Here is a 25,005-nt window from a genome sequence, read left to right as displayed (position 1 = left end):
GGAAAAACATCATCATGTAGCAATTTCAAATATCCAGTGGCCTTGAGGTTTCCATTGATGAAGAATGGACCCACTATCATTGTACCCCATATACCACACCAAACCATCACTTTTGTTGGTCCAACAGTCTTGGAGGGATCCATCCAATGTGGGTTAGTGTCAGACCAATAGCGGTGGTTTTGTTTGTTAACTTCACCATTCACATAAAAGTTTGCCTCATCACTGAACAAAATCTTCTGCGTGAACTGAGGGTCCTGATCCAATTTTTGTTTTGCCCATTCTGCAAATTCTGTGCGCCGATCTGGGTCATCCTCGTTGAGATGCTGCAGTAGCTGGAGTTTGTAAGGGTGCCATTTGTGAGTAGCTAATATCCGCCCAAGGGATGTTCGACTAATGCCACTCTCCAGTGACATGTGAGTGCTACGCTGTGGGCTCTTGCTGAATGAAGCTAGGACAGCCACTGATCAAAGGAGTTTGCAAAGAAAAGCGTCTGGACTTCTTTAAGTTGCTTGAAGACGTTTCACCTCTCATCCGAAGCTTCTTCAGTTCTAAGGTCAAATGGCCGAGAGTCCCAGATTTAAACCCAGTGGGAGTATCCCCAAGGAGGACAAAGGACCCCTGGTGATCCTCTAATCACATGCGCCAAGGTGTGAGAAAGCGGGTGTGGGACCTAATCAGCCAGGGTTTGGGTGAGCCCATTGTGAAACCTGGCCCCACCTTGTCATGTGAATTCCTGAGGTCAGATGGGCCCAGGATGTGAGTGGGCATTAAGGCGTCTGGGAGGAACTCAAAACTGGATTATAGATGGCAGACAGTTGGTGTCGTAAACCACCGCCTCTGTTCAAAGATGGTCGCTCACAGTGGACATAGATGGCCTCTTTCACTCCTCTTTCAAACCATCTGTCCTCTCTGTCCAATATGTGAACATTGGCATCCTCGAAAGAGTGACCTTTATCCTTAAGATGCAGATGGACTGCTGAGTCTTGTCCTGTGGAGGTGGCTCTTCTATGTTGTGCCATGCGCTTGTGAAGTGGCTGTTTGGTCTCTCCAATGTAGAGGTCCGGGCATTCCTCGCTGCCCGGACCTCTACATTGAGAGACCAAACAGCCACTTCACAAGCGCATGGCACAACATAGAAGAGCCACCTCCACAGGACAAGACTCAGCAGTCCATCTGCATCTTAAGGATAAAGGTCACTCTTTCGAGGATGCCAATGTTCACATATTGGACAGAGAGGACAGATGGTTTGAAAGAGGAGTGAAAGAGGCCATCTATGTCCACTGTGAGCGACCATCTTTGAACAGAGGCGGTGGTTTACGACACCAACTGTCTGCCATCTATAATCCAGTTTTGAGTTCCTCCCAGACGCCTTAATGCCCACTCACATCCTGGGCCATCTGACCTCAGGAATTCACATGACAAGGTGGGGCCAGGTTTCACAATGGGCTCACCCGAAACCCTGGCTGATTAGGTCCCACACCCGCCACACCTTGGCGCATGTGATTAGAGGATCACCAGGGGGTCCTTTGTCCCTCCTTGGGGGATACTCCCACTGGGTTTAAATCTGGGACTCTCGCCATTTGACCTAGAACTGAAGAAGCTCGGATGAGAGGTGAAACGTCTTCAAGCAACTTAAAGAAGTCCAGACGCTTTTCTTTGCAAACTCCTTTGACTACGATGACCTGGATGACTGAGAACCTTCACCGACAGCCACTGATGTTTCTTCATTAGTGACAGTTTTCTTGCGTCCACATTTTGGCAAATCCAACACTGAACCAGTTTCACGAAACTTAGCAAGCAGTTTGCTAACTGTAGCATGGGAGATGGGTGGTCTCGTAGGGTGTCTTGCATTGAAATCTGCTGCAATGACCCGGTTACTGCGTTCACCAGATATCAACACGATTTCAATCCACTCCTCTTCGACATGTCAATGGCTGTGAACAAAGAGAAACTTGTAAATAACTCATGAAAGAATAAAGTTACGTTGAAACCAAGCACACCATTGTTTTTCTTGTGACATTACCAATAAGTTTGATGTGTCACATGGCCCTCTTCCTATTGAAAAAACAAAAGTTGTATCCAAGATGGCCGACTTCTAATTGGCCACCATGGTCACCACCCATCTTGAGGAGTTGGCCCCCTCACATATACTAATGTGCCACAAACAGGACTTTAATATCACCAGCCATTCCCATGTTATTACGGTGTATCCATATAAATGGCCCACCCTGTAGTTTCTGGTTTCCCTCAGTGTCGCCTGTTTTGTCCCCTGGAAAACAAGTCAGTATGCATGCAAGTGTAGGTGGTGTATGGGGGGCTTCTGTGTCACCAATTCACTCATCAGGGACCTTCTTCAACCTTATATTCCCAGCAGGTCCCTGAGGTCTTGTGACCAGAGCTTGCTGGTTGTCCAGCACACTAGAAAAACAAAAGGTGACAGAATTTTTTTTTCTGTGGCTCCCAGACTCTGGAACTCTCTTCCATTGAATTTGAGATCTGTAGACTCTCAGTTCTTTTTAAACTTGCCTTTGGTTGATGTTGTTTTATGTTTTATGTTTTATGTTCTAGCTTCTGTGAAGCACTTTGTGATTGTATCTTGAAAGGTGCTATATAAATAAAATTTTCCTTTACTTTACTTCATCCTGTTTTCCTTCCTGCCCAGGATAATATGCTGAGGGAGAGCTAACGGTGGCTACACTACATTTGGCTGCACCGACCCCAGGGGCCTGGGTTTTTCAATGGTGTGGCGCTGGGTTTTAATTCGGTGATCCTGGCCTCCAGAGCTGCAAATAGGCTACATTTATTATAACTATCATTATTACTAAATGAGGCAAAGGAGTAACTAAACATCTCACATTAAGCAGGAATGTGCAAGAGGTGCAGGTGAAGAGGCCATGCTACTAGCAAGTCAGCTATGAGCTAAGCTAAACTAGCAAATCACTAAAGTGAATACTGTGAATGTAATTAGCAGGTGAATAAACAGAGAATGTGCTTTGGATAGAGCACGTGAAGATTTCACTATGAAATCAGACTTTATCTACAAGTTTTTAAATCAATTGGCTACACAGATAAGCTTCACACTGTGTAACAGGAAGCGATACTGTGGCACACAGAGAGCGAACACCAAGTGACCCTACAATATCCAGAGCCTTCAGGAACTCGTGGCAAATATCACCCACCCCTGTGGCCACCAAGGAATTATTGAACTAACTCAGTGAACTCAGTGATAGGCAAGTTGTGCCCATTTTCCCACATTCAGTTTCCTTTACATAAGAATTTAAACAAAACTATTTTGTCAGTATTGTCCTCTTACATATGGTGAACCTCAATAGTGGTTCACTTCCATGGCCACAGATGCATAAAATCAAACAGGCTGCAAACATTTGGGAAACATTGGGTCAGTGAATTCCAGTGAGGTACCATGATAGGATGCCATCTGTGCAACAAGTCAAGCTGTGAAATTTTCTCTCCACTTAATATTCCACAGTTAGTAATTAGTGGTATTATAACTATGTGGAAGCGATTAGGAGTGACAACAGCTCAGCCACAAGGTGACAGGCCAAGTAAAATCACAGAGCACGGTCAGCAGATCCTGATGTACGTAGCGTGCAGAGACAAACGTAACCTGTATTGACATAATCTGTGCAAACATGTTTGTTTGTGTTTAGGAACCTACGTGACACAGGTGACTGCCACAGATGCAGATGACCCTACATATGGCAACAGTGCTCGCATTGTCTACAGCATCCTTCACGGCCAGCCCTACTTCTCTGTGGACCCCAAAACAGGTGACAGGACAGCAGCTGGAACTTTTCTGTTACAAAGCAAGAATAATGTATACAGTTGTACTAACAGAATCCAGACATCGCATGAAATTCAGTTCATTTCATGATACCTGAAGTGTTTCTCTCCAGTCCTACGCCTGAAGAATAAAACAAGCACCACAAAGACAAGTCACCATGTAAACATGACTGTTTCTGTTTCTATTGCAGGTCAGTGTTTACATTGACCTGCAACAGAAACATATCTAAGAGCACACATACAGTGAAAACATTTTTCTAGTGTAAAGACCTTTATTGGAAAAAGCTGCCGGGCGTCCTTCATCAAACCACACGTTAAACTCGTGTGAAGAAAAGTAAACTTTGTAGCTGCTTCATCCACCACTGTTAGTTTCACACAGCAAACATCTACTGTAAAGAAACAGATATCAATATACATGTGACCCGTGGTAGGTACCTATTTAAAATAGGACAGAGCCGTAGGCGCACAGTCAGTTAAAAATGGTTTATTTTTAATACAAAATAAAAGTAACAGTGTAACAGCGGCACCTAAAAACAACTAAAAACTTTATTAAAAACGGTAAAGCTGTGTGATTGCCCGTGAGACAAGATAAGCGCTGCGGGGAACCGTTTAAGAACAAATCAATATATCACACACATTAAAAAGGGACGGCAACTCACACATAACCCCAAATGGGCAAAACACTATAGAAAAAGGCAAATCTTCAGTGCCGTCTTCACTCAGGCCCACCGCTGTGCATGCAAAAAGCGACGAGACAAAAAAAAGGATTTGTTTTCCACGCAGCGCCTTCACCGTCTGCAACAATATATACATACAAAAAGGGTAAAAGACTAAAAGACAATCAATATCTATGGTGCCTACTGATACAGAAGAATAAAACAAGACACAACCAAAATCGACAGCCGCAGCAGTCAGTCTGTGGAATTACACAAAATTAAAACAAATTAAAATACAGTGATGTGTCGGGTCCTTTGCCCGCAGCCAAAAATCCACTTGGCAAAGCAGCAGCTCGGTACTCTGTAAATAAAGGCAGGAGATGACTTACGCTGGACAGTAAAACGCAGCGGGAGTATCCCTCAACTGTATTGTTTTCGTTACCTGTCCACAAGTTCGCGTCACACCCTAATAAATGTGGATCAGTGGCGGTGAAGTCCACTACTCTCACAGGAATGCAATGTTTCCCACCTACAAGGGTGCAAATAACTGTAAATCTCTGCCAACAGCCAGAACTCGAGTGGTATATTTTTGTATAACCTACCGTTCTAACAGAAGTTTAGGGGGACCCGCATCAAGCTTTCATAGAAAGAAATTAAAAACACCAACTTGCCCAGCTTGGACCAAGCACTCGCAGCTACAGCTTTGCTAGAGAATACCTAATTGCCCACACCTGAGCTTATGAAAGGGACAAATGTCACATACACATGAACTGTGAACTTTAACTTAGATCACTCGCTGAAGGCTGACAGCAGCCTTCCACTTTCTATTAGAGTGAATAATTGTGAATGATTAAATTCAGTACTTACATTACAGTTACTATGTTGTTACTTGTGCTACAAGTGGAACATAATAATAAAAATGGAACAGATGAGCATTTATATCTGTATATGCACAAATCCTCACAGCTTTCAGTATGTATGCTCGTACATACATATGTCAAAAAGAAGTAATAGAGATATCAAAAAGCAACAAAGGTGCTCGGTATGATAGAAGATTATCTGGTATGCACCTGTATGTAGGATGATGCTGAATAACCCAACAATAACGTTAATGAGTGTTCGGACCTTCAGTTTCACTGATTATTATGAAAGGATGAAAATGTGCACATACTCAAGCTTAGATGATTAATCATCTTCAGGCTGTTTAAATCAGAGCGCCATACGTCTTACTATTTACTGAACCTCAGGCTCAGATGTTTCATGACCAATCAGGCCAGTTGAATGTGAACATGAGGTCTCTGCACATCACACAGCCCTGCCGGGTACAGCAGGTGGACTCTAACATCTCTCTGATACAGTGCTTGTTTTGAACAGTGCACTGACGTCTTGATAGACCTTATAGTGGTACCTTGATGTTTAAGCTTGTAGTTTGTGGCCCAGCGCAGTGCAGCTTCTTTCTTTGGGAATATGGAGAAGCTGACCAGGATAGTGTGGGGTAATGACCTTTCGCCAGATCTGGAGGTCAGTCGGGGTTTGTCGGGCTCTTTCCAAGTCACATGATGTAGGGAAGACTGGGGCTACAGTCTGCACTGATACCTCCAACATAAACTTTAGAGGGTCCTTGCCATGCTTGCTCCCTTCAGGAATGTTTAATATACAGAGATTAACTGTCTGTGAGCAGTTCTCAAGATCATCATTCGGTGCAGGAGCAACTGGTTTTGGTCTTGTAATGGTGGATTTGGCTGCACTCAACCATTCACACTCATCACCGGTTAAAGACTTCACTGTTGTTTGTAACTCGTCCAGGGATGCCTGTAGCAGTTTTATGGGGGGTACGGGGATCACTTTTTCCACACAGGGCCATTTTGGCTTTTTCCCCCCTTAATAATAAACTCCTTCATTTTGTGTTTTCTTGCGTTATCTCCATCTAATATTTAAATTTCTGCTTTGTTATAATGAGGTCTAAAATGTTAAACCAAATCCTTTCAGGTATAATTCGGACAGCTCTGGCCAACATGGACCGTGAAGTGAAAGAGGAATACCAGGTTCTTCTCCAGGCCAAGGATATGGGTGGTCAACTGGGGGGACTGGCCTCCACCACCATCATCAATATCACCCTGACTGATGTCAATGACAACCCCCCGCGCTTCACTAAGAGTAACAAACTCTTAGCAATGTCTAATTTGCTCATTGTTTGAAAAAAATCTACTCATTCATTCAGTTAAGTTGGACTAATAATAGTATTTAATTTGTCTCTTTTTACTTTCTTATTCTTTTAGGTATTTTTCATCTTCATGTACCAGAGTCAGCATCATTGGGTGCAGCTGTGGGACGAATTCAAGCCCAGGATTTGGATGTAGGCAGCAACGCACGGGTGGATTTTGCCATTGTTCCAGGAGATGAGGGCAACATGTTTGACATCATCTCTAATGGTCAAAGTCAAGAAGGAATCGTTGTTCTGAAAAAGGTAAATTCACCTTTTAGTGCACATTAGTTGCTTTCTAAGTGCTTCCTGCTGCAAAGCCATCCATTCACACAGCACTTTATTTTATGCCTTCAAGCTGATGATGGCAAGATTGTTTTATGCTGATGCAAAGTTCTTTAAATCGTGTGAATCAGACTGCTTCACAGTCACATTGTTAAATGTGGTTCATAGATCTAAGTGCTTTAAATTGTCAGTGAGAATAGAGAAACACTAACTGGCAGTCTAGTCCATTGTAATTGCTCTCACTGGGGTAATACTGTGTAAGGGACTATTGTACACTGTACTGTATTTGTTCCTTCTTACTTTGTGCTCTGGTGACAATTTTGTTATTTTGTTGAATGAAAGACACATTTGGCTGACACGAGTATTTGACCAGGACTATCATCACAGTGATGAGTGTAGGACGAACGCTCTGACATTCCTGTGAGAGATAATGAAATGGAGGTGTAGATGAAGCCAAAGAAACCAAATTAGAAATTTGAATAATTTAGACTAAATGTTTGCAAATTTATTCTAAATTAAAAACAAAAATGTAACTTGGATGTTAAAATTCATAGCCAGCATTGGCTGTAACAAAATGTAGAAGAAGTGCATGAACATTTATACATGTTACTCAGTTTATCCCTTTCACATTCATGAGCTTGACCAGTCCTTTATATTTGTATTTACAACAAAAAATATGCTTGTTTGGAGCTTATACCTGTTGTAAGAAATTACTTGACAAAAGCTGATGCATGCCACTGTCGGATTAATGCTATTGGAGGGGCTTTAAATGGTATGAACCCAAGCACCTATTTTAGTCTCTAAGTTCAGTTGATTTACATTTTGTTTAATACACACTGACAATATTGCAAGAAGCTTACAACGTCTGGGACTTGACTACCAACCCTACTCTACCATCTGGCTGGGTTCTTTCTGTGTGGGGCCTGAATATGATGCCTGTGGTTGTTTGGGTTCTCTCCCAGTACTTCCTTCCACAATCCAAAAGGCATGCAATTGGTGGGTTTAGTGGGTTTAGGTTAATTAGTGATTCTAAATTCTAAAATAACACGTACCATTTAAATTAAACTACAGGAGAGTCTTGAAGACAAAAAGACCTTTATACAGCATCAAATCGCAACATCAGTCTCCTCAAGACGCTTTATGTGGTAAGGTAGACCCAACAATAATACATACAGAGAAAAACCCAACAATCAGATGACCCCTTATGAACAAGCACTTTGGTGACAGTGGGAAGGAAAATCTCCCTTTTAACAGGAAGAAACCTCCAACAAGTAAGCCTGCAGTGTGAGAGCGAAGTGCTCTAATAGGGTGATATGGTACTACAAGGTCATTAAGATAAGATGGGGCCTGATTATTTAAGACCTTGTATGTGAGGAGCAGGATTTTGAATTCTGGATTTAACAGGAAGCCAATGAAGGGAAGCCAAAACAGGAGAAATATGCTCTCTCTTTCTAGTCCCTGTCAGGACTCTTGCTGCAGCATTTTGGATCAGCTGAAGGCTTTTCAGCGAGTTTTTAGGACATCCTGATAATAATGAATTACAGTAGTCCAGCCTGGAAGTAATAAATGCATGAACTAGTTTTTCAGCGTCACTCTGAGACAGGATATTTCTAACTTTAGAGATGTTGCACAAATGGAAGAAAGCAGTCTTACATATTTGTTTAATATGTGCGTTGAAGGACATGTCCTGGTCAAAAATGACTCCAAGGTTCCTCACAGCATTACTGGAGGCCAAGGTAATGCCATCCAGAGTAAGAATCTGCTTAGATACCATATTTCTAAGATTTTCAGGGCCGAGTACAATAACCTCAGTTTGATCTGAATTAAGAAGCAGAAAGTTAGCGGCCATCCAGGTCTTTATGTCTTTAAGACATTCCTGCAGTTTAACTAATTGGTGTGTGTTACCTGGCTTCATGGATAGATAGAGCTGCGTGTCATCTGCATAGCAGTGAAAATTTATGCTATGTCTTCTAATGATGCTGCCTAAGGGAAGCATGTATAATGTAAACAGAATTGGTCCTAGCACCGAACCCTGTGGAACACCATAATTGACCTCAGTGTGTGAAGAGGACTCACCATTAGGGCAAGCACAGAGATGAGTCCTTACTTACTGAGGTCAATGAGTCTCTTGATAGGGTCAGGCATTTTTCCTTGGTCCTGTACAATGAGATGATAAACATGTCAGCCAACTGACTACCTATACTGTGGTCACTCGTCTTTGATGCCATCAAACTGAATCTGAAAAAAAGAGGAAAGGTTTAGTACTCCCATATTTGAGCACAATGTGAAATGTGAAATACTTCACATTGCAAAAGGGAAGTACAAACAATTTCTTAATGGCATATAGTTTAATTTTACAACACAATGACTGTAAAATAAATCATGTGGAATACTTTTTAAACATGAAATTAACGGTCACAAACATGAATACAATGTCATTTTTCTTTAACTTTCACACTGGATTGATATTTTTGTTTGTACCACACAAACAAAAATATCAGTAGTTGTCCTTTTAAAAAGTTCCCAGATGGTCCTAAAATTACACTTCAGAAAGTATTTTAGTTAAAATCACTGTAGACCAAACCTGGTGCTGAGAAAAACAATCCTGGTGTTTAGTTTTTCATAGAAAGAAGGCCTGTGGGGCATCCTCTCTCTGCAGACATGAGGTAACAAACCATCAGCAGGTTTATCTCGTTTCATCTCAAATTAGCAGATTATTTTTGTACAATTTTCATTTTTTATTTTCTAAATGACAATCTCCAATCTGCGGTCATTGATTTCCTTAAATTTTTTTGTGTGTGTGTGTGTGTGTGTGTGTGTGTGTGTGTGTGTGTGTGTGTGTGTGTATGTATATATACACGTGTGTGTGTGTGTGTGTGTGTGTGTGTGTGTGTGTGTGTATATATGTGTGTGTGTGTGTATATATATGTGTGTGTGTGTGTGTGTGTGTGTGTGTGTGTGTGTGTGTGTATACATACGTGTGTGTATATATATAATATAAGCAAGAGACGAAAACAGGGCGTTGTTGGAATGCTACTATGCAAGTAACCCTGGCGGAAGGGGTTACATGAATAGGATGAGGGATTACGTGATTACGTGAAGTACCTTCAGAAGGTTTGCTAGATGATGTTAATGCAGCACTACGGATGATACTGTTACGAAATCAGTTTCACCCCGGTTCTTTTTATTCCTCGGGCATCCAGAGACGACACTGGAACTCAGTAGTTATTTCACAAAACCTTTATTCATCTTTATTCATCTTCATTCATCTTCAGTTAAGCATGCATCTTCTAGAAGGGGAGACGTGCCAGGCCAGTGTCCCTCTGCAGATCTCCACCTCTTTGTTTGTTACAGTCAGCTTTATAGAAGTGACCCCATCATAAAACCCCCATGGTGTGCTGCAAACTCTGTGTGTCTGTGTGTGTATGCATGAGCACGTGAGTGCCTGTATGCGCGTACCTGTGTGTATGTGTGAGTGCACGTGAGTGAGTGTGCATGTAGGTGTGGGTGCGTCGTAACAGTCAAAGCACTGTGTGTGTGTCTCTGTATACGTGACTTCCTGCCGGTCATAAAAGTAATCTCCTCACCCAAGCTACACCAAATTCCTTTACACAACATAGAAAACAGAGTTAACATATTACAAACACTGAGACCCCCACTCTGCATCCACTGGGCCATTGGCCTCTTGTTGTCTTACATTTACAGATAAGGTGGAGAGTCTCCTGCAAACCTACTTCTAAGTTATAACAATTATGAGTTTTTATTAAAAGTACAAGGATCAGCATCAGCAACCCCCAAATGTAGCTTCCTGTCTCCTTTTATGACAGGCAGACCCCCAGTGTCCATAAATTCCTTTCCCTGTACACAATTACACACTCTCAAGCCTCCAACTAAGCCAAACTGAAACACAGACAAATCCTTCCTTATTCCTCTGATCTACTGCTGGACCCTCTCATCTAAGCAAATTTAACACATTACATTGTAATAATTATTTTCTTGTACTCACAATACCTACAGCCACACTTACCAAGACTAACAAGCTGATCTACACTACAGCAGCAGTGATCAGTGCGATGCTTGGCTATAAGTTGAACAGCCACAAGGAGCAGTACCCTCCATGGAGAAGGAGGCTAGAGGGCAAGATCAAAGTAGCACGGAGGGAGGTTAGCCAACTAACGGAGTTGCAGAAAGGTGGGACAAAGAAGGTGCATAAGAAATACAGCAAGCTGTCCATACCTGAGGCCTTGGAAACTGCCAAGCAAAGACTCACAGCCTTGGCCAGCCGCTTGAGGAGGTACACCAGAGAGATAGAAGGCAGGAGAATAAACCAGCTGTTCTCCACAGAACCAGCAAAGGTGTACTCTCAGTGGCAAGGGAACAATAACAGAACAGCACCACCAAGGCTGGAGACGGAGCAATACTGGAAGAGCATATGGGAGAAGGACGCAACCCATAACGGCAATGCTCAGTGGCTAGTGGATCTGAGGGCAGACCATAGCGACCTCCCTGAACAGGGTCCAGTAACTGGACTCGCTCACGCTCACCCTTTGCAAACTGATACATGTATATATGTGTATATATACGTATATGTACGTGTGTGTGTGTGTGTATACACACATATACGTATATGTGTGTGTGTGTGTGTGTGTGTGTGTGTGTGTATACACACATATATGTATATATGTATGTATATGCGTGTGTATGTATATATACATGTGTGTATACGTATGTTTATGCATGTGTATGTATATACACACATATACGTATATATATGTGTGTGTGTGTGTGTGTGTGTGTGTGTGTGTGTGTGTGTGTGTGTGTGTGTGTTGTACACATATATATATATATGTATGTGCGTGTGTGTGTGTGTGTGTGTGTGTGTGTGTGTGTGTGTATACACACATATATGTATATATGTATGTATATGCGTGTGTATGTATATACACACATATACGTATATATATGTGTGTGTGTGTGTGTGTGTGTGTGTATATGTTTATTTTTTTTCACCTTTTTGGATATTTTTTTTCCTTTGCACAATAAAATCATTATAGTCAAATATTATAAACTTTATAGTCAAACCAAAAGACAAAACTAGCACGCCTTTAGTATGCACAAGTTATCTGACTTCATTTCAATGGATTTCTTTCAGACTCTTGACTATGAAACCCAAGCGTCCTATACTTTCAAGGTGGAAGCATTTAATGCAGAGCTAGATCCCCGTTTCCTCCATCTGGGGCCCTTCAAGGACTCTGTGACAGTCAAAATTAACGTATTGGATGTGGACGAGCCTCCTGTCTTCACCACGCCTTACTATTCTTTGGACGTGTACGAGGACACTCCCCCAGGAACCATCATTGGCTCAGTGACCGCTTACGACCTGGATGCTAGTAGCAGTGCTGTCAGGTGGAAAGCTCTTCAGTGATCTGTAGAATTATGTCAACAGACTGTTTATTTGTTTAAGTATTGTTAACAGTATTATTCATTTCCTGGAAGGCTGGAAATTGATAAACAAGTCTGTTGTTCTACATCATAGTTTGAATGGGATCAGAATTTAAATTCAAACCAGTTCACCAAGTAACAGTTTAACCACTTAAGAGAGTTAATTTGTTGAATTAATTAATGTTGAGTTAATTTGTTGAATAATCAAATCTGATTCCATATAAAAAGCACTTAAAGAACTCTGAATTGAAACTGCTGATTAATTACCACAAACTGACAGATGCAGATGTATAACTTTCAGGGACAAAAAGCTTTTAAAACCAGTCAGTAATATTTTTAAGTTTTTTTTTTTTTTTTTATTTGACTGATGATTTTATACATGCAATTAGTTTTTATGTGTGGTTGACCAAATTAAATTTCTATAAAAATATTAAATTAAGTTAAAGTCTATGGACTGTCTGATGTGTGCAGGTATTCTCTGGAGTGGCAGACTGGCTCTGACAGCTTTTTTGACATTGAGACGGTGGAAGGAACTTTATCCACTAATGAATACTTGGACAGAGAGACAGCTGTTCAGCACAACATCACTGTGGTGGCAACCAAACTCAGTAAGTATTCCACACCAATAACCATGTCAGGAGTTTTCCTGTATTGCAACTCAGGTCGGAATAAAAACGCTCAGACAGGTTTAACGTGTACACGGGTGAGACTCAGGGAGACTCGCACCGTGCAATAGTTGTCAGCCTTTTTATTCATAGCATTCTCAGAGACTTACAGGAAGAGATAAAATAGAACTGTGCAGGCTTCCTGTTGAGTCTGCACTTCCCCATTTAAGCTTAATACTGAAAGAGCAAACATATTTAGATAAAGAAACATACTTTTAAGCATAACATAATAAAAATCCCAAAATCCTGAAATCTTCTGACAAACCACCAACAGTATACTTGTGTGTCAGACACTGTACAGACACTAACTGTGCAAACAGGTCAGCAGTCATCTCATAACCATCTCATCACTGCCACCAACTAAACAAATGTTAGAGTTACTAATTCCAACAAAAGTGTTGAGTGATAAGTTATCAGTCAGAGAAAACTCTTATAAGAAAAGTGTTCTTATCAGGGGGACACAATATTCACCAAGACTGCATTTTCTTATATAGAAAAATGGGGTTGTGGCAGGATTTAGATTGCATTGTGAGGGATTTCGTAAAATATACAAAATGAATTTACTTTTTTTTTCAAAGCTTGTGCTTAGGACTGCTGCCTCACAGCAATAAGGTCCTAGGTTTGAATCCACCATCGAGCCAGGGACGTTTAACGTGCTGTTTGCATGTTCTCCGTGTGGCTACATGGGTTCTCAGGGCACTTTGACTCTGCGCTCCAAAGACATGCAGTTAGTGGAGTTAGCTTAATTGCTTATTCTAGATTCTTTGTATTTCTCACTGTGTTAGCCATGCAACAGAAATGTACCAATAATTGTTCCTTCTAGCCAATAAGTGTTTTGTACATGTTATATATTTGTCTTCACTGTATAAGAGTGAAGTATTACATGTGATAAGTGACGAGAAACAAATACAGTCAGTGTGAACAAAACAGAACACTGTCCCCTCACGATTCACACTTTACACACAGTGATGTGGAAAAAGTGTTCCTGATTTTCTCTTTTTGTGTATTTTTGTATTTATTAAATGTTTCAGATCAAACAAATGTAAATATTTGACAGACAACTGCAATCAAGCATTAGCGATAACTGATGAGTCTTTTACAGCACTGTGGAGAAATTCTCACCCACTCATCTTTGCAGAATAGTTGTAATTCAGCCACATTGGAGGGTGTTTGAACATGAACATTGATTGATTAATTTTGTTTTTCATAAGTCATTCAGAGGCAGCAAAACAGCACCAGACCATCACACTACCACCACCATATTTTACAGTTGGTATAAGTCAACAGATTTTTTTCCTAAAAGCCTTGGAGATCAGCAACATGCTTTCTGGCAAACCTGAGACGAACCTTTATGTTCCTTTTGCTCAGCAGTGGTTTTCATCTTTGAACTCTGCCAGGCAGGCCAGTTTGCCCAGTCTCTTTCATATGGTGGAGTCATGAACACCGACCTTAACTGAGGTTAGTGAGGCCTGCAGTTGTTTGGATGTTGTTCTTAGGTCTTTTGTGACCTCTTGAATGAGTCATTGCTGTGCTCTTTGGGTCATTTTGGTCAGCCGGTTACTCCTTGAAAGGTTCGCCCTGTACCATGTTTTGTGGATAATGGCTGTCACTGTGATTCGCTGGAGTCTCACAGAAATGGTTCATTAACCTTTTCCAGACTGAGAGATCTCAATTGCTTTGTTTCTCATTTGTTCCTTGGATCGCGTCATGATTTCTGGGTTTTGAGCATCTTTTGGTCTTCTCCATTTTGTCAGGCAGGTCCTGTTTAAATGATTTCTTGATTGAGAGCAGATGTGGTATTAATCAAGCCTGGCTGTGGCTAGAAAACTGAACTCAGCTTTCCAAAGACCTGCTTCACTTTTTCACACAGGGCTGTGTAGGTTTGGATTTTTTGTCTAATATTTAAATTAGTTCAGTGATCAGAAATGTTTAAGTGTAACAAACATACAAAAAATAGAATTATTAGAATTAAGAATTCATAAACGGTTAGTTAATCCTTTCATGAAATGGTGAATCTGGTCGAGGCAGCCAGTTAGAACTGTTAGTCTGAAGAGGCCTTAAAAGAGGAAAACAGAGATTTAATCGAGATTGTGCACAAGCCCTGCACAAAATAAGGACAAATATTTAAAGTTTTGATTCATGGCGAATATGTGTGACCTCCGCACACTGTCACACTTACCATTATTTCTAAAGAGGTCCATCTTTAAACCAAAGACACTTACAGCACTACTTGGTAAAATGATAGTGCTTTTGATAACAGAGATAGTCCATCAGTAAGTTAACTTTTAGAAATATTAATTACTGTATTTTTGAATAAGTCCTGGTCCACAGACGTTGTTTTGAGCTTGATTTTTGTTTTGTTGTTGGGAGTGACACCAGGGTCCCGGGGGTCCACAGGTTAGGGAAACACACGCCTTTGCACTCGCTCCGCTCCTCGTCCACACAAGCAACTCCACTCTCACTCATGGGGTCCAGCGGTCACAATGAGGGCAGATCCAGATAAACCTATTTACAGAGACGAGGATTAATCCAAGGCAAGCACGGGAACAACAGAATTGCTGTAGAGCCGAGCAATACTAATGAGAGTTGCTCAATATTCCAGTGACGAGTAGCTCAGAGCTCCTGCCTTAAGAAGAGCCAGAGATCAAACTGCAAATCACCTGTGATCAGCTGCAGGTGCGTAGGCCAAGGGCGGGAGCCTAACCTGAGCTCCGCCCAGGCAGACAGACAAGAGAGAGCGCAAAACAACAAACCCTTGTGGCCACACTGGGCTGGCCGGGGAGGCACAGGGACCATGACATCATGTTTCATATCATTAAAGTGGGCTGCTGCTCAGGTGAATGGCTTTTTGATGTTTGCTTATTCTCTGTGGTTCCCTGTGGTTTTGCATATGTATACAACATTTTGATTCATGCAAAGTTACTTGATTAGAGTTGAGTAAAAAAATATGGAGCTGGAAGTAAAGAAATGTTTGCAGGACACGCCCACAATTTTTACCTAATGTATTCTTTGCAGATGACGTACTCAAAACCAAAGCCAAGCTCATGGTAGTCTGAACCCCACAGGATGTTCGGGTCACACAGGCTTTATGTTTGATGACTATATTTGGCTGTCACACTAATTATACACAACTTCATGCTGACCCTTACAGATAATCCTTCGCTGTCTGCAGAAGTGTTAGTGAAGGTCAACGTCCTGGATGTGAATGAGTTCCCTCCTCAGCTCACTGCTCCTTCAGATACATTTGTCTGTGAAAACTCCAGAGCTGGACAGGTATGCTGAAGTACAGCACATACAAAGATACTCATCACAGGTATTTATTAAATACACTAACTGGGAAATAGTCAAGGATTTCCATAGCTCAGCCATGGAAATCCTTGACATGAAGCTCGTGGTGCACAGTGTTTGTGCTGATGTTGGTGTAAGAGGAGGTTTGGGACTGAGCACCGGCTTCAGCATTCAGCAACCTTGTCCTGTAACTACGTGATGACAACAATTGTTTTCACTCAACTGAGAATATTTCAGTTTCGTTGGGGTAGTGTGAGGTGGTCATCCAGAGTAGGTGTGCGGTGCATCAGCACAGACTAAACCCGTGTGGTGAAACTAGACCTTTTCAATTCACAAGTTGTTCTGTGTTTTCCTTGAGCATGTTTAACACATAATCTTTCTGTTTGATGCCTGACCAGGTGATCCAGACAGTCAGCGCTGTTGACGAGGACCATCCCCCTGTGGGCCAGAGGTTCTTCTTCAAGTCCTCCAAGGAGCTCCAATACAGAAACTTTACTGTTAGAGATTATGGAAGTAAGTCACAGAGTAACAGCTACTAAAGCATTGCTAAAGCTTTTGTGTTGTGTGGGAGATGCACATGCGTCTCTGAGGTCAACCATAAACAGAGTTTTTCCTGTTTGTCGTACTCTTTGTACCAGTGACATGTTCATAGATGGTGCTCTGTGTGTGTGTGTGTGTGTGAGAAATATATATTTTTCATATTTGATTCAAAGTTTTTATGGCATGGCTGCCACATATGACTCACTGGAAAGACCAATAGACAGTTGTTTGTAATTATAGTGACTTTTGAGCCAAACAATCACCACATCACATTTAAATTACACACTGTTGTACAAACTTGTAAACTACATGCACTTTCTACTATTTTGCCCACTTGGTTAGCTGGGAGAACAATCTATTCATTACCAAGTATCTTATTAAAATTGTAATCAATGCTCGTGTGTAAAGTAAAATGTGACTTTTCTCATAGGTTTGTGCTATTAAAACTCAGTAAACACGTCAAACTGGTAACTTTGAATAAACAGTGGAAAGAAGAATTAAATGGATGAAAGGTGATTTCCAGAGGGGGAAAAATGCAACCACAAGACAGAAATAAAAGACATTGTTCAAAGTGTGCAACCATCTGGTGAAACAGCTGTTACCACAAAACACAGTATTAGAAACCCTCGTTCCAAAGCGTTGGAGCCCACCAGGAGTGGGATGGTGGGGGTCAGGGGTCTAACGGTGTATTACTACAAAAGCAGAAAGTCTGGATACTTGTACATTGTCCTAAATGGAGATTCTGTTCATGGCCGGGACAGTATGCACTAACTAAAATTGTAATTTATTTAATTTTACAATTTGGGACACCTTAGGACTATCAATGCATGCTAGTGGTAATCATAAAATATTTAATGATCAATCTTAGGAGCAAAAAGATTAATTTCTTAAAAGATATAATGCTTTGTTTGATGCATCATTTGACTTCTAAACAAAAGTGTTTTATTAATGTACACACAGCAAGCTCAAGAAGAAGAGGGGACAGTTTATCGTGTTCCTTAAAACAAAATATTCTAAGCAGAGTTGTTTCATCAGTTTGTAGTTATGTTTCCTCTCTCTTGCCCCTCGTCTTTCATTTCCATAATTACTGCGTGCTACAAATGGTTTATGGACAGTTTGTTAAAAACACTACCAGGACCTGAATTTAAATACACCAAAAGATTTTTATGCATGTCATGTCTACACCACAGTAACCACACAGTCACAATTATGGTTAAATAAACAGGAAACATTTTAATACCACACAAATGAGTATTTTAAGTTATAGTTTATTTTATAAATACAAAGTTTGGAGTGGACAGATATGGTTCAACATACTTTGGCTTATATAGAATTAACCTGTAGTAGAATGTACATGTCGTAGTTCTGTCAGTGCACCGTTCTATCGCTTACTGTAACACTGAAAGGTGATTGTAGAGTTTGTAGATCTTGTTTCAGCTGCTCTCCCTCACCCTGCTCAGGACCAATAGTACTGAGCAGGGTCGGTACTTGTTTCTTAGCAAAAAGAACAGCGAACATTGTGCATTTTCACGTGATGTGAACAGATCTCCGGACACCTCCAGGTGTCTGCTGCTCCACATAATCAGGCTGTGAGCCAGCCTGCGCAAATCACAGACGAGTGCTTCCCTGATGGTTTATATATGCCACTGCTGTTATGTTTGTTGTTTTGACCAAGACATGACAACTTTTCAGAAGAGGCAAAAAATACTGTCGCATGCACATAAATTCCTGGAGCTGATGGCAGTTTTTCTAACTTTGAAGCCTCTGGGGCCGCACACAATTTATGCCCCTCCCACTGAAAATAGTCCCTCATCATGTCAACGAAGCACCCATTGTCAGAGTTTTGCTCCTAGGAGGTGTACCCAAGGGGACAGCAACAGTGAAGAGTCTGGGTTCTCTCCAGTGGTGGAGAGCCAGCAGACCTTTGGGGGAAATCTCATCACACGGCTGAGACGACGTCGCACATCCAGCTTCAGGGAGGACACAGTGCTGAAAATCCTGCATCCTTAACAGCCCAGAGATTACTGAAGCCATCAGCCCCGTTAAACGCAAACAAGCTCTTAATGACATCAGCTTTCTGTTGCAAAACAGAGCATTTCGTTGCAAGCTGTAGCCTGTAACCCCTGGCAACAGTCATTAACACCCATGGATCGACTGCATTGCATGCCAGTCCTCCAAATGGGCAGCCAGGGGCTCGGGGGATGGATGTTCAAAGCCGGTACCGCTGCACCTGCCTTAGGCGACAGACTGTTTTTCCCTTTAAACACACTGCACCCTCGGCTTAATCTTTGACAGCGGCATTTTTATTGAAAAACCATGTAAAGTGCTTTTTTGATTGGAACCACACACAGCTCTGTGTCTCTCTGAAGTGACTCCTCGAGGCATGGGAGGTGAACAAATCGGGGAGCATTAGGGGAACTTGTACTCCTCCTTGACTGTGAATAGGGGGAACATTGTTGGCTGTTACACAGCTTAGAGTGGAACTCAAAAAATGTCCTCGCCTCTCCCCTTCTTGAGGGAAGGAGGGAACAGCTGTCAGTGCTGCCTGCTGAGCCTCTGATAGCCACCAAAACTCTTCTGCTTCTGTCCTAGTGGAGGGTGGGATGCACAGCTTGACTCAGCAGCAGGTGTGGCTGCAAAAGCAGCTAACTTTTGTCCTTCCTCTCTGTGGACCTGCCAGCGAGACGCCTGCTCAGGTGGCTGGGAGGTAGGACCCTTGAAGCCCAGGTGGGTGGGTGGTGGCACCGTGCCGTGGGTTTACAGGGAAGGCAGAGGTCTAAAACTACTTCTGCCTCAGGTCGCTACCCTGCTGTATAGCAGTTACTGCCTCCCCAAACAATCTCCTAGCCTGTGAGAGCTCATCTCGTCTTACAAAAATACAGTGTGTTAGATCATGAGCCTTGTGAATAACCACATTGACCACATTGAAACTGATGTTTAGGACAGTAGCCCCTGTCTCACAGAACAACAGAGGTACATGGGTTTAACCCAGTGTCATGTAAACGTGTATTTGACATGCCTGTCCACCATGTACATTTCACACTTTGCCTCTTCAAAGCGTGACATGGACACACCTACAGAAGTTGCATTACTTCAAATTGTATTACCAGCAGGGGGAGTTGATATATTTAAAGCCAAGAAGTTGGTAATGAGCAAAAAAAAAACCCATATGAACTACATTCCAGAGTCTGTAATCACCAGAGAGATTAAGCTGGAGGGCTCATATGTATTTACATTAAAATGTATTAATAATATCAGTTGTAATGCTGTCCTGTGATTCTTTAATGTTGGCTTGAAATCACAAATCTCCATCTGCTGTTTCTGGTGCCCTTGGTCGACCAGCGTGTCTTTTACACATTGTCGTGATGTTGGATCAAACTATAAACTGCCAATTTATTCACTCTTTACATGATTTATAAAGTTTCATTTCAAAAAAGCAAGCCCGAAAGTGTTTATACCTGGTTTACATACCATTATTGCCTAATCAGTAAAATTAATAATTAGTAGTAATTATTATGTTATTATGCATGATGTTGTACATAGTTGTTGTTGTTGTATGTAATGTAATAATACTGCAGCTTCCCTGTTGATGTTACAGACAACACTGCTGGGATTGTGACTCGACAGTCAGCTTTCCAGCGGCGGCTGCAGGATGTCTACGTCCTTCCTGTTGTAGTTGAGGACAGCGGTTACCCCGCTCAGAGCAGCACAGCTACCCTGACCATCAGAGTGTGTTCCTGTGAGACTGTGGGCTCACTGCTCACCTGCTCACCAGTGTTCCTGCCCGCTGACCTCAGCACTGAAGCTTTGTTGGCTGTTCTTCTGAGCATTACTTTGCTGATTGGTAAGCTAGTCTCTCTATAATGTTGTGTCATATATAAACACTCAAACTCTGCTGTTAGCGCTGCAAACTGCAGTTTCATGTGCAGTGTGTTCTGACTGAATTTTACTGTTTGCACTGTTAACATTAGGCAGCCTAAAAATTATTCTTAATGTTGTTTAATGATAAAAATCATTCTTGGCACAAAACAGACCAGTTAATATTTTTATTAACCTCCCACCAGGTCACAAGCAAATAAACAGGTTTTAGGTAAGGTTGCATTTTATCCACACGCAGAACAAGAACAGTTTTAGAAACTAAAGGATTTTCATTTCAGATCAGCGATCAATTTTCAAATTTATTTTCTGTTATAAACATTGTGTTTGTATTGGTCATACAGGTGAAAATAAGATCTGCAAAGTCCATTTGAATATAAGGAGCTTTAAGGTTTTGAGCTTGATGATGGTGACCATACAAACTGATGCTGTACCTGAGCATATTACTCTGGTCTCATCCTGTCCAGGTAATCTCATGTTTTAAATTAGGGCTGATAATAAACCTCAACTAGATAAATGAATAAAGAAAGAATTTCACCACTTTTACTGCATACACAGAACTGGATGGCAACAACATTGTTTTTACAAGACTGTTAAAAAGCAAAGAAACATTGTTTAGAAAAACTGCAGGATGTGGAAGAGTTTTGACGTAATGATGGATGGAGGGCTGCAGTGATCCATACAGGACACACAGTGGACAAAAGCATATACAAAGGGAATAAGGGCATGAAGCCTGGACTACTGGAACAAACCCACAGGGGAATAACTCAGACTATAGGAACACACAGCATGTAGGTGTGAGGGACGACAGAGAGCAAGGAGCGACTCGAACAATATATACATCCCAGAATGACAACAAAAGAGAACAAATCAGGGAAAATGAGACACACAAGCACAGAGAGACGATAACCACAGGAAACACCAGATCGAAGGTCCAAACAAACACGAGACTTACGTCACACATGAGACTAAAGGACCAAACGCAGAGAACAAGATGAGCAACACAAGGAGGCAAGAATACAAAAGGACACAAGCAATAAACTGAAACTTACAGTAAACAACTCAGTAAATGCAGAAAAATGATAAAACTCAAAACACTGAGCAGATGACCCAGAATGACCCCTTATGGTGACTTTCTTCCCCATCCTGGTGTTTGAACGAGGCAAATCGTGGCTAAAGAGTTCGGAGTTAGCCTTGTAATCGGAAGGTTGCCGGTTCGAGCCCCGGCTTGGACAGTCTCGGTCGTTGTGTCCTTGGGCAAGACACTTCACCCGTTGCCTACTGGTGGTGGTCAGAGGGCGGTGCCAGTGTCCGGCAGCCTCGCCTCTGTCAGTGTGCCCCAGGGTGGCTGTGGCTACAACGTAGCTTGCCATCACCAGTGTGAATGGGTGAATGACTGAATGTGTAAAGCGCTTTGGGGTCCTTAGGGACTAGTAAAACGCTATACAAATACAGGCCATTTACCATTTTGAACCTCATACTGCACTGAGGCCAATTTTATTAATTTCCAAAAATTGATCTAAAATCCACCAGATTTGATTTCACCATGTATCTTTTTATTCATTTATATTTTTAAGGCTCATGTATGTGTGTGGTCACCATGGTAACCAGTGCTTCTCTCTGTTTTCTGCCTTGCAGGTATGTCAGTGTTATACATGGGTCAGAGGCCCCAGAAAGTGAAAGACACTCTGATGAGATCAAAAGAAGACATCTGTGATAATGTCATTCACTATGACGACGAGGGAGGTGGCGAGGCTGACACTGACGCATTTCACATGGGCACCTTGTGCAAAACACATTCAGACCACAGCAGCATCTCCAACAAGAAGAAAAATGGCTATGGCGACGGCATTCTGCTGCATCTCAGCACCCACTGTGACAATGTCAGGTCACCTGACATCCATCTGCAAACAGCCAGCTTCATCGCCACCGGGAACAAGCCTCCACTCTTCTGCCGCGGCAGGGCGACCCAAGGCGATGCTGAATTGATCAGAGAGGTCATTGAACACCGACTGAAGGAGAGCCAGCAGGGGTACGCGGACCTACCTGGTGATTCACTGGCAACGTACGCACACGAGGGGGATGGCTCAGAGGCTCAGTCTCTCTCATCCATAGAGGACTCACTTGTACTTGACAGTTTAGGGGATTTTAGCTCGCTTGCTGACTGGGGACAGCCATTTAAAACACTGGCTAGCATTCTTGACAAACAGCCACCGTCTCTCTTTAACGAGAGCTGAGAGGAAATTGAACTGAATATTAGTTTATTAGCTAAAATCATTATTAAACATGTCACCAATTTTCTAGTTAAATGTGTTTCTAAAGGTGCTGCTGACGTTTTCACACAAAAGGTGTCTTGAAGCTGTGATCTCCAACAGAGGCTTGTTCTTACATTTCAGTCAGCGTTTTTTTTTCCATGTCATTTTCTCATTATTACATCTGTGGTTTAATTTCTCTGCATGTGTGGACTGGATGGGCTGTTGCTGCAAGTCAACAGCACCTGGAGAAATATATTTAGACACACATCACCAATTTTTTAACTATGTGTACATAATATATATCCATCCATTTTCTTCCACTTATCTGGGGCCTTGTTGGGGGGGCAGCAGCCCCAGCAGAGAAGCCCAGACCTCCCTCTCTCCAGGGTGTTCCCAGACCACCAAGAAAAATGATCTCTCCAGCGTTTCCTGGCTCTGCCCTGTGGGACATGCCCGGAAACCTCACCAAGGAGGTGCCCGGAGGCGTCCTTGTCAGATGCCTGAGTTATAAATTTTTAAGCATGACAGACACTAGAATGATGTAAGAATTGTCAGATTGATAAAACCAAACTTGTTCACGTCGGTAGTATTTATATGCTTCCACATCATCCAGGGGTCTGTCTTCTGTCTTCTTTTAACTCTCAGCTTTTCAACCATGCTTCCAGTGGAACTTGGTTTGGTTCATCTTTGAATTCACCTTAGGTTGGACAAACTGGCAAGTAATTCGCAAATGTGAATATAAGTAAACCTCTTAACTGGTCACTAAGGACCCATAAAGGTTTGGAGTTGGGTTTTGTTTTAGCTATAATAAAAAGAGCGTTTGTCAGAAAGTAAACAGTGTTACCTTTCAAGTGTCGTGCATCAATTAGCAATAATGTTTTTCCATTTAAAGCTTTTTTATGTTCCAGATTGGCAATTCATTTTATACAAAGAGTTAAATGTTACCTTGAATCTAACTCCAGATGTATCTCAGTGGCCTAGTGGCTCACTGCTAATGAGTTCATATATGTCAGCTGTAAGCTAAGGATCCAGACTGGAAGGTAAATGTGTTATTGGCACTTATTAATTTGTTTCATTGGTTTTATGAAATGTTAAATTCTGCATCTAAATAAAGTCAGAACCACAGACACTTCTATGTGCTCATTATTAGACGAAGGTTAGCAAAGTAGAGAAACTGAGAAAACAAAACTTGAAAGTGCTGCAGTCAAAATAAAACAGCAGATCCATTGTGCTGCTGCCTGGAGACATGTGGGCTGCAGCTGCCTTGTGTTTAAGAGGCAACTGCCGTTTAAATTGCAACTCTAGGCATTTCTACACTGTAAAATATAACTTGTTGTTTCAACTTAAAAATATGAGGTAAAGGGCTGCCTTAAAATTTTAAGTTAAGTCAAGAAATAGAGTTTGTTCTTATAACACAACCAATTGTTATCTTAATGAAAAATCACATGTTGTCTAAACTTTCGTCTTAGTTTAGTTGACTGAGATTTGTTAGTCAGTTCAACTCCTTTAATTGTCATTTTTACTTGGGAAAACCCTTTCAGCTAAATTAAAATAATCTATTGTTTAAACTCTTGTCCTAGTTCAGTTGACTTGGGTTTTTTAGTTAATTCAAATACTTTAGTAGTTCTTTTAACTTAGGAATCTATTTTAGCTTAACTAACATAATCTGTTAGCTAAGTTGATTTAAGTTTATTAATTACCTGAGCTCCTTAAGGTAGCTGAGTGAACTTGTAAATCAGTTTCATTTTAATTATCAGAGTTGATTGACTGGATGTAAAGAAAAATGTGTATTGAACATCTTAAGGTTTTTTTTTTTTTTTTTTTAGCTTTCTAACATCCATTTCAGCAAAACTACCTGTTAGGTTTATCTTAGATCTCAGGTTTAAATATCTACATTCCTTTAAATTAATTTTCTGTTGTTTACAGAAAAAAATAAAAACCCACAGATTCCATTAAAGTCTATCTGATCATTTCATACAGAAAGTTTGTTTTAA

General features: G+C 41.5%; 1 protein-coding gene across 1 annotated transcript in view; it reads left to right on the top strand.

Moving 5' to 3' along the window:
• Positions 1-24,292, top strand: part of LOC116334049 (cadherin-12-like) — a 50,739-nt gene extending 26,447 nt beyond the window's left edge. The window contains exons 6-14 of the mRNA XM_039601765.1: positions 3,669-3,788; positions 6,447-6,614; positions 6,737-6,924; positions 12,098-12,351; positions 12,859-12,995; positions 16,204-16,325; positions 16,739-16,853; positions 20,479-20,724; positions 22,395-24,292. Coding sequence (XP_039457699.1) covers positions 3,669-3,788; positions 6,447-6,614; positions 6,737-6,924; positions 12,098-12,351; positions 12,859-12,995; positions 16,204-16,325; positions 16,739-16,853; positions 20,479-20,724; positions 22,395-22,993 — 1,949 coding nt within the window. The 3' untranslated portion in view covers positions 22,994-24,292. The remainder of the gene's footprint in view (positions 1-3,668; positions 3,789-6,446; positions 6,615-6,736; positions 6,925-12,097; positions 12,352-12,858; positions 12,996-16,203; positions 16,326-16,738; positions 16,854-20,478; positions 20,725-22,394) is intronic.
• The last annotated feature ends 713 nt before the right edge of the window (positions 24,293-25,005 follow it).

The sequence above is a fragment of the Oreochromis aureus genome, linkage group 18 (assembly GCF_013358895.1).
Source record: "Oreochromis aureus strain Israel breed Guangdong linkage group 18, ZZ_aureus, whole genome shotgun sequence".
Taxonomy (NCBI): Eukaryota; Metazoa; Chordata; class Actinopteri; order Cichliformes; family Cichlidae; genus Oreochromis; species Oreochromis aureus.
The sequence above is the reverse complement of the archived record's forward strand: the minus strand, read 5'-3'. Positions and strand labels throughout refer to the sequence as shown.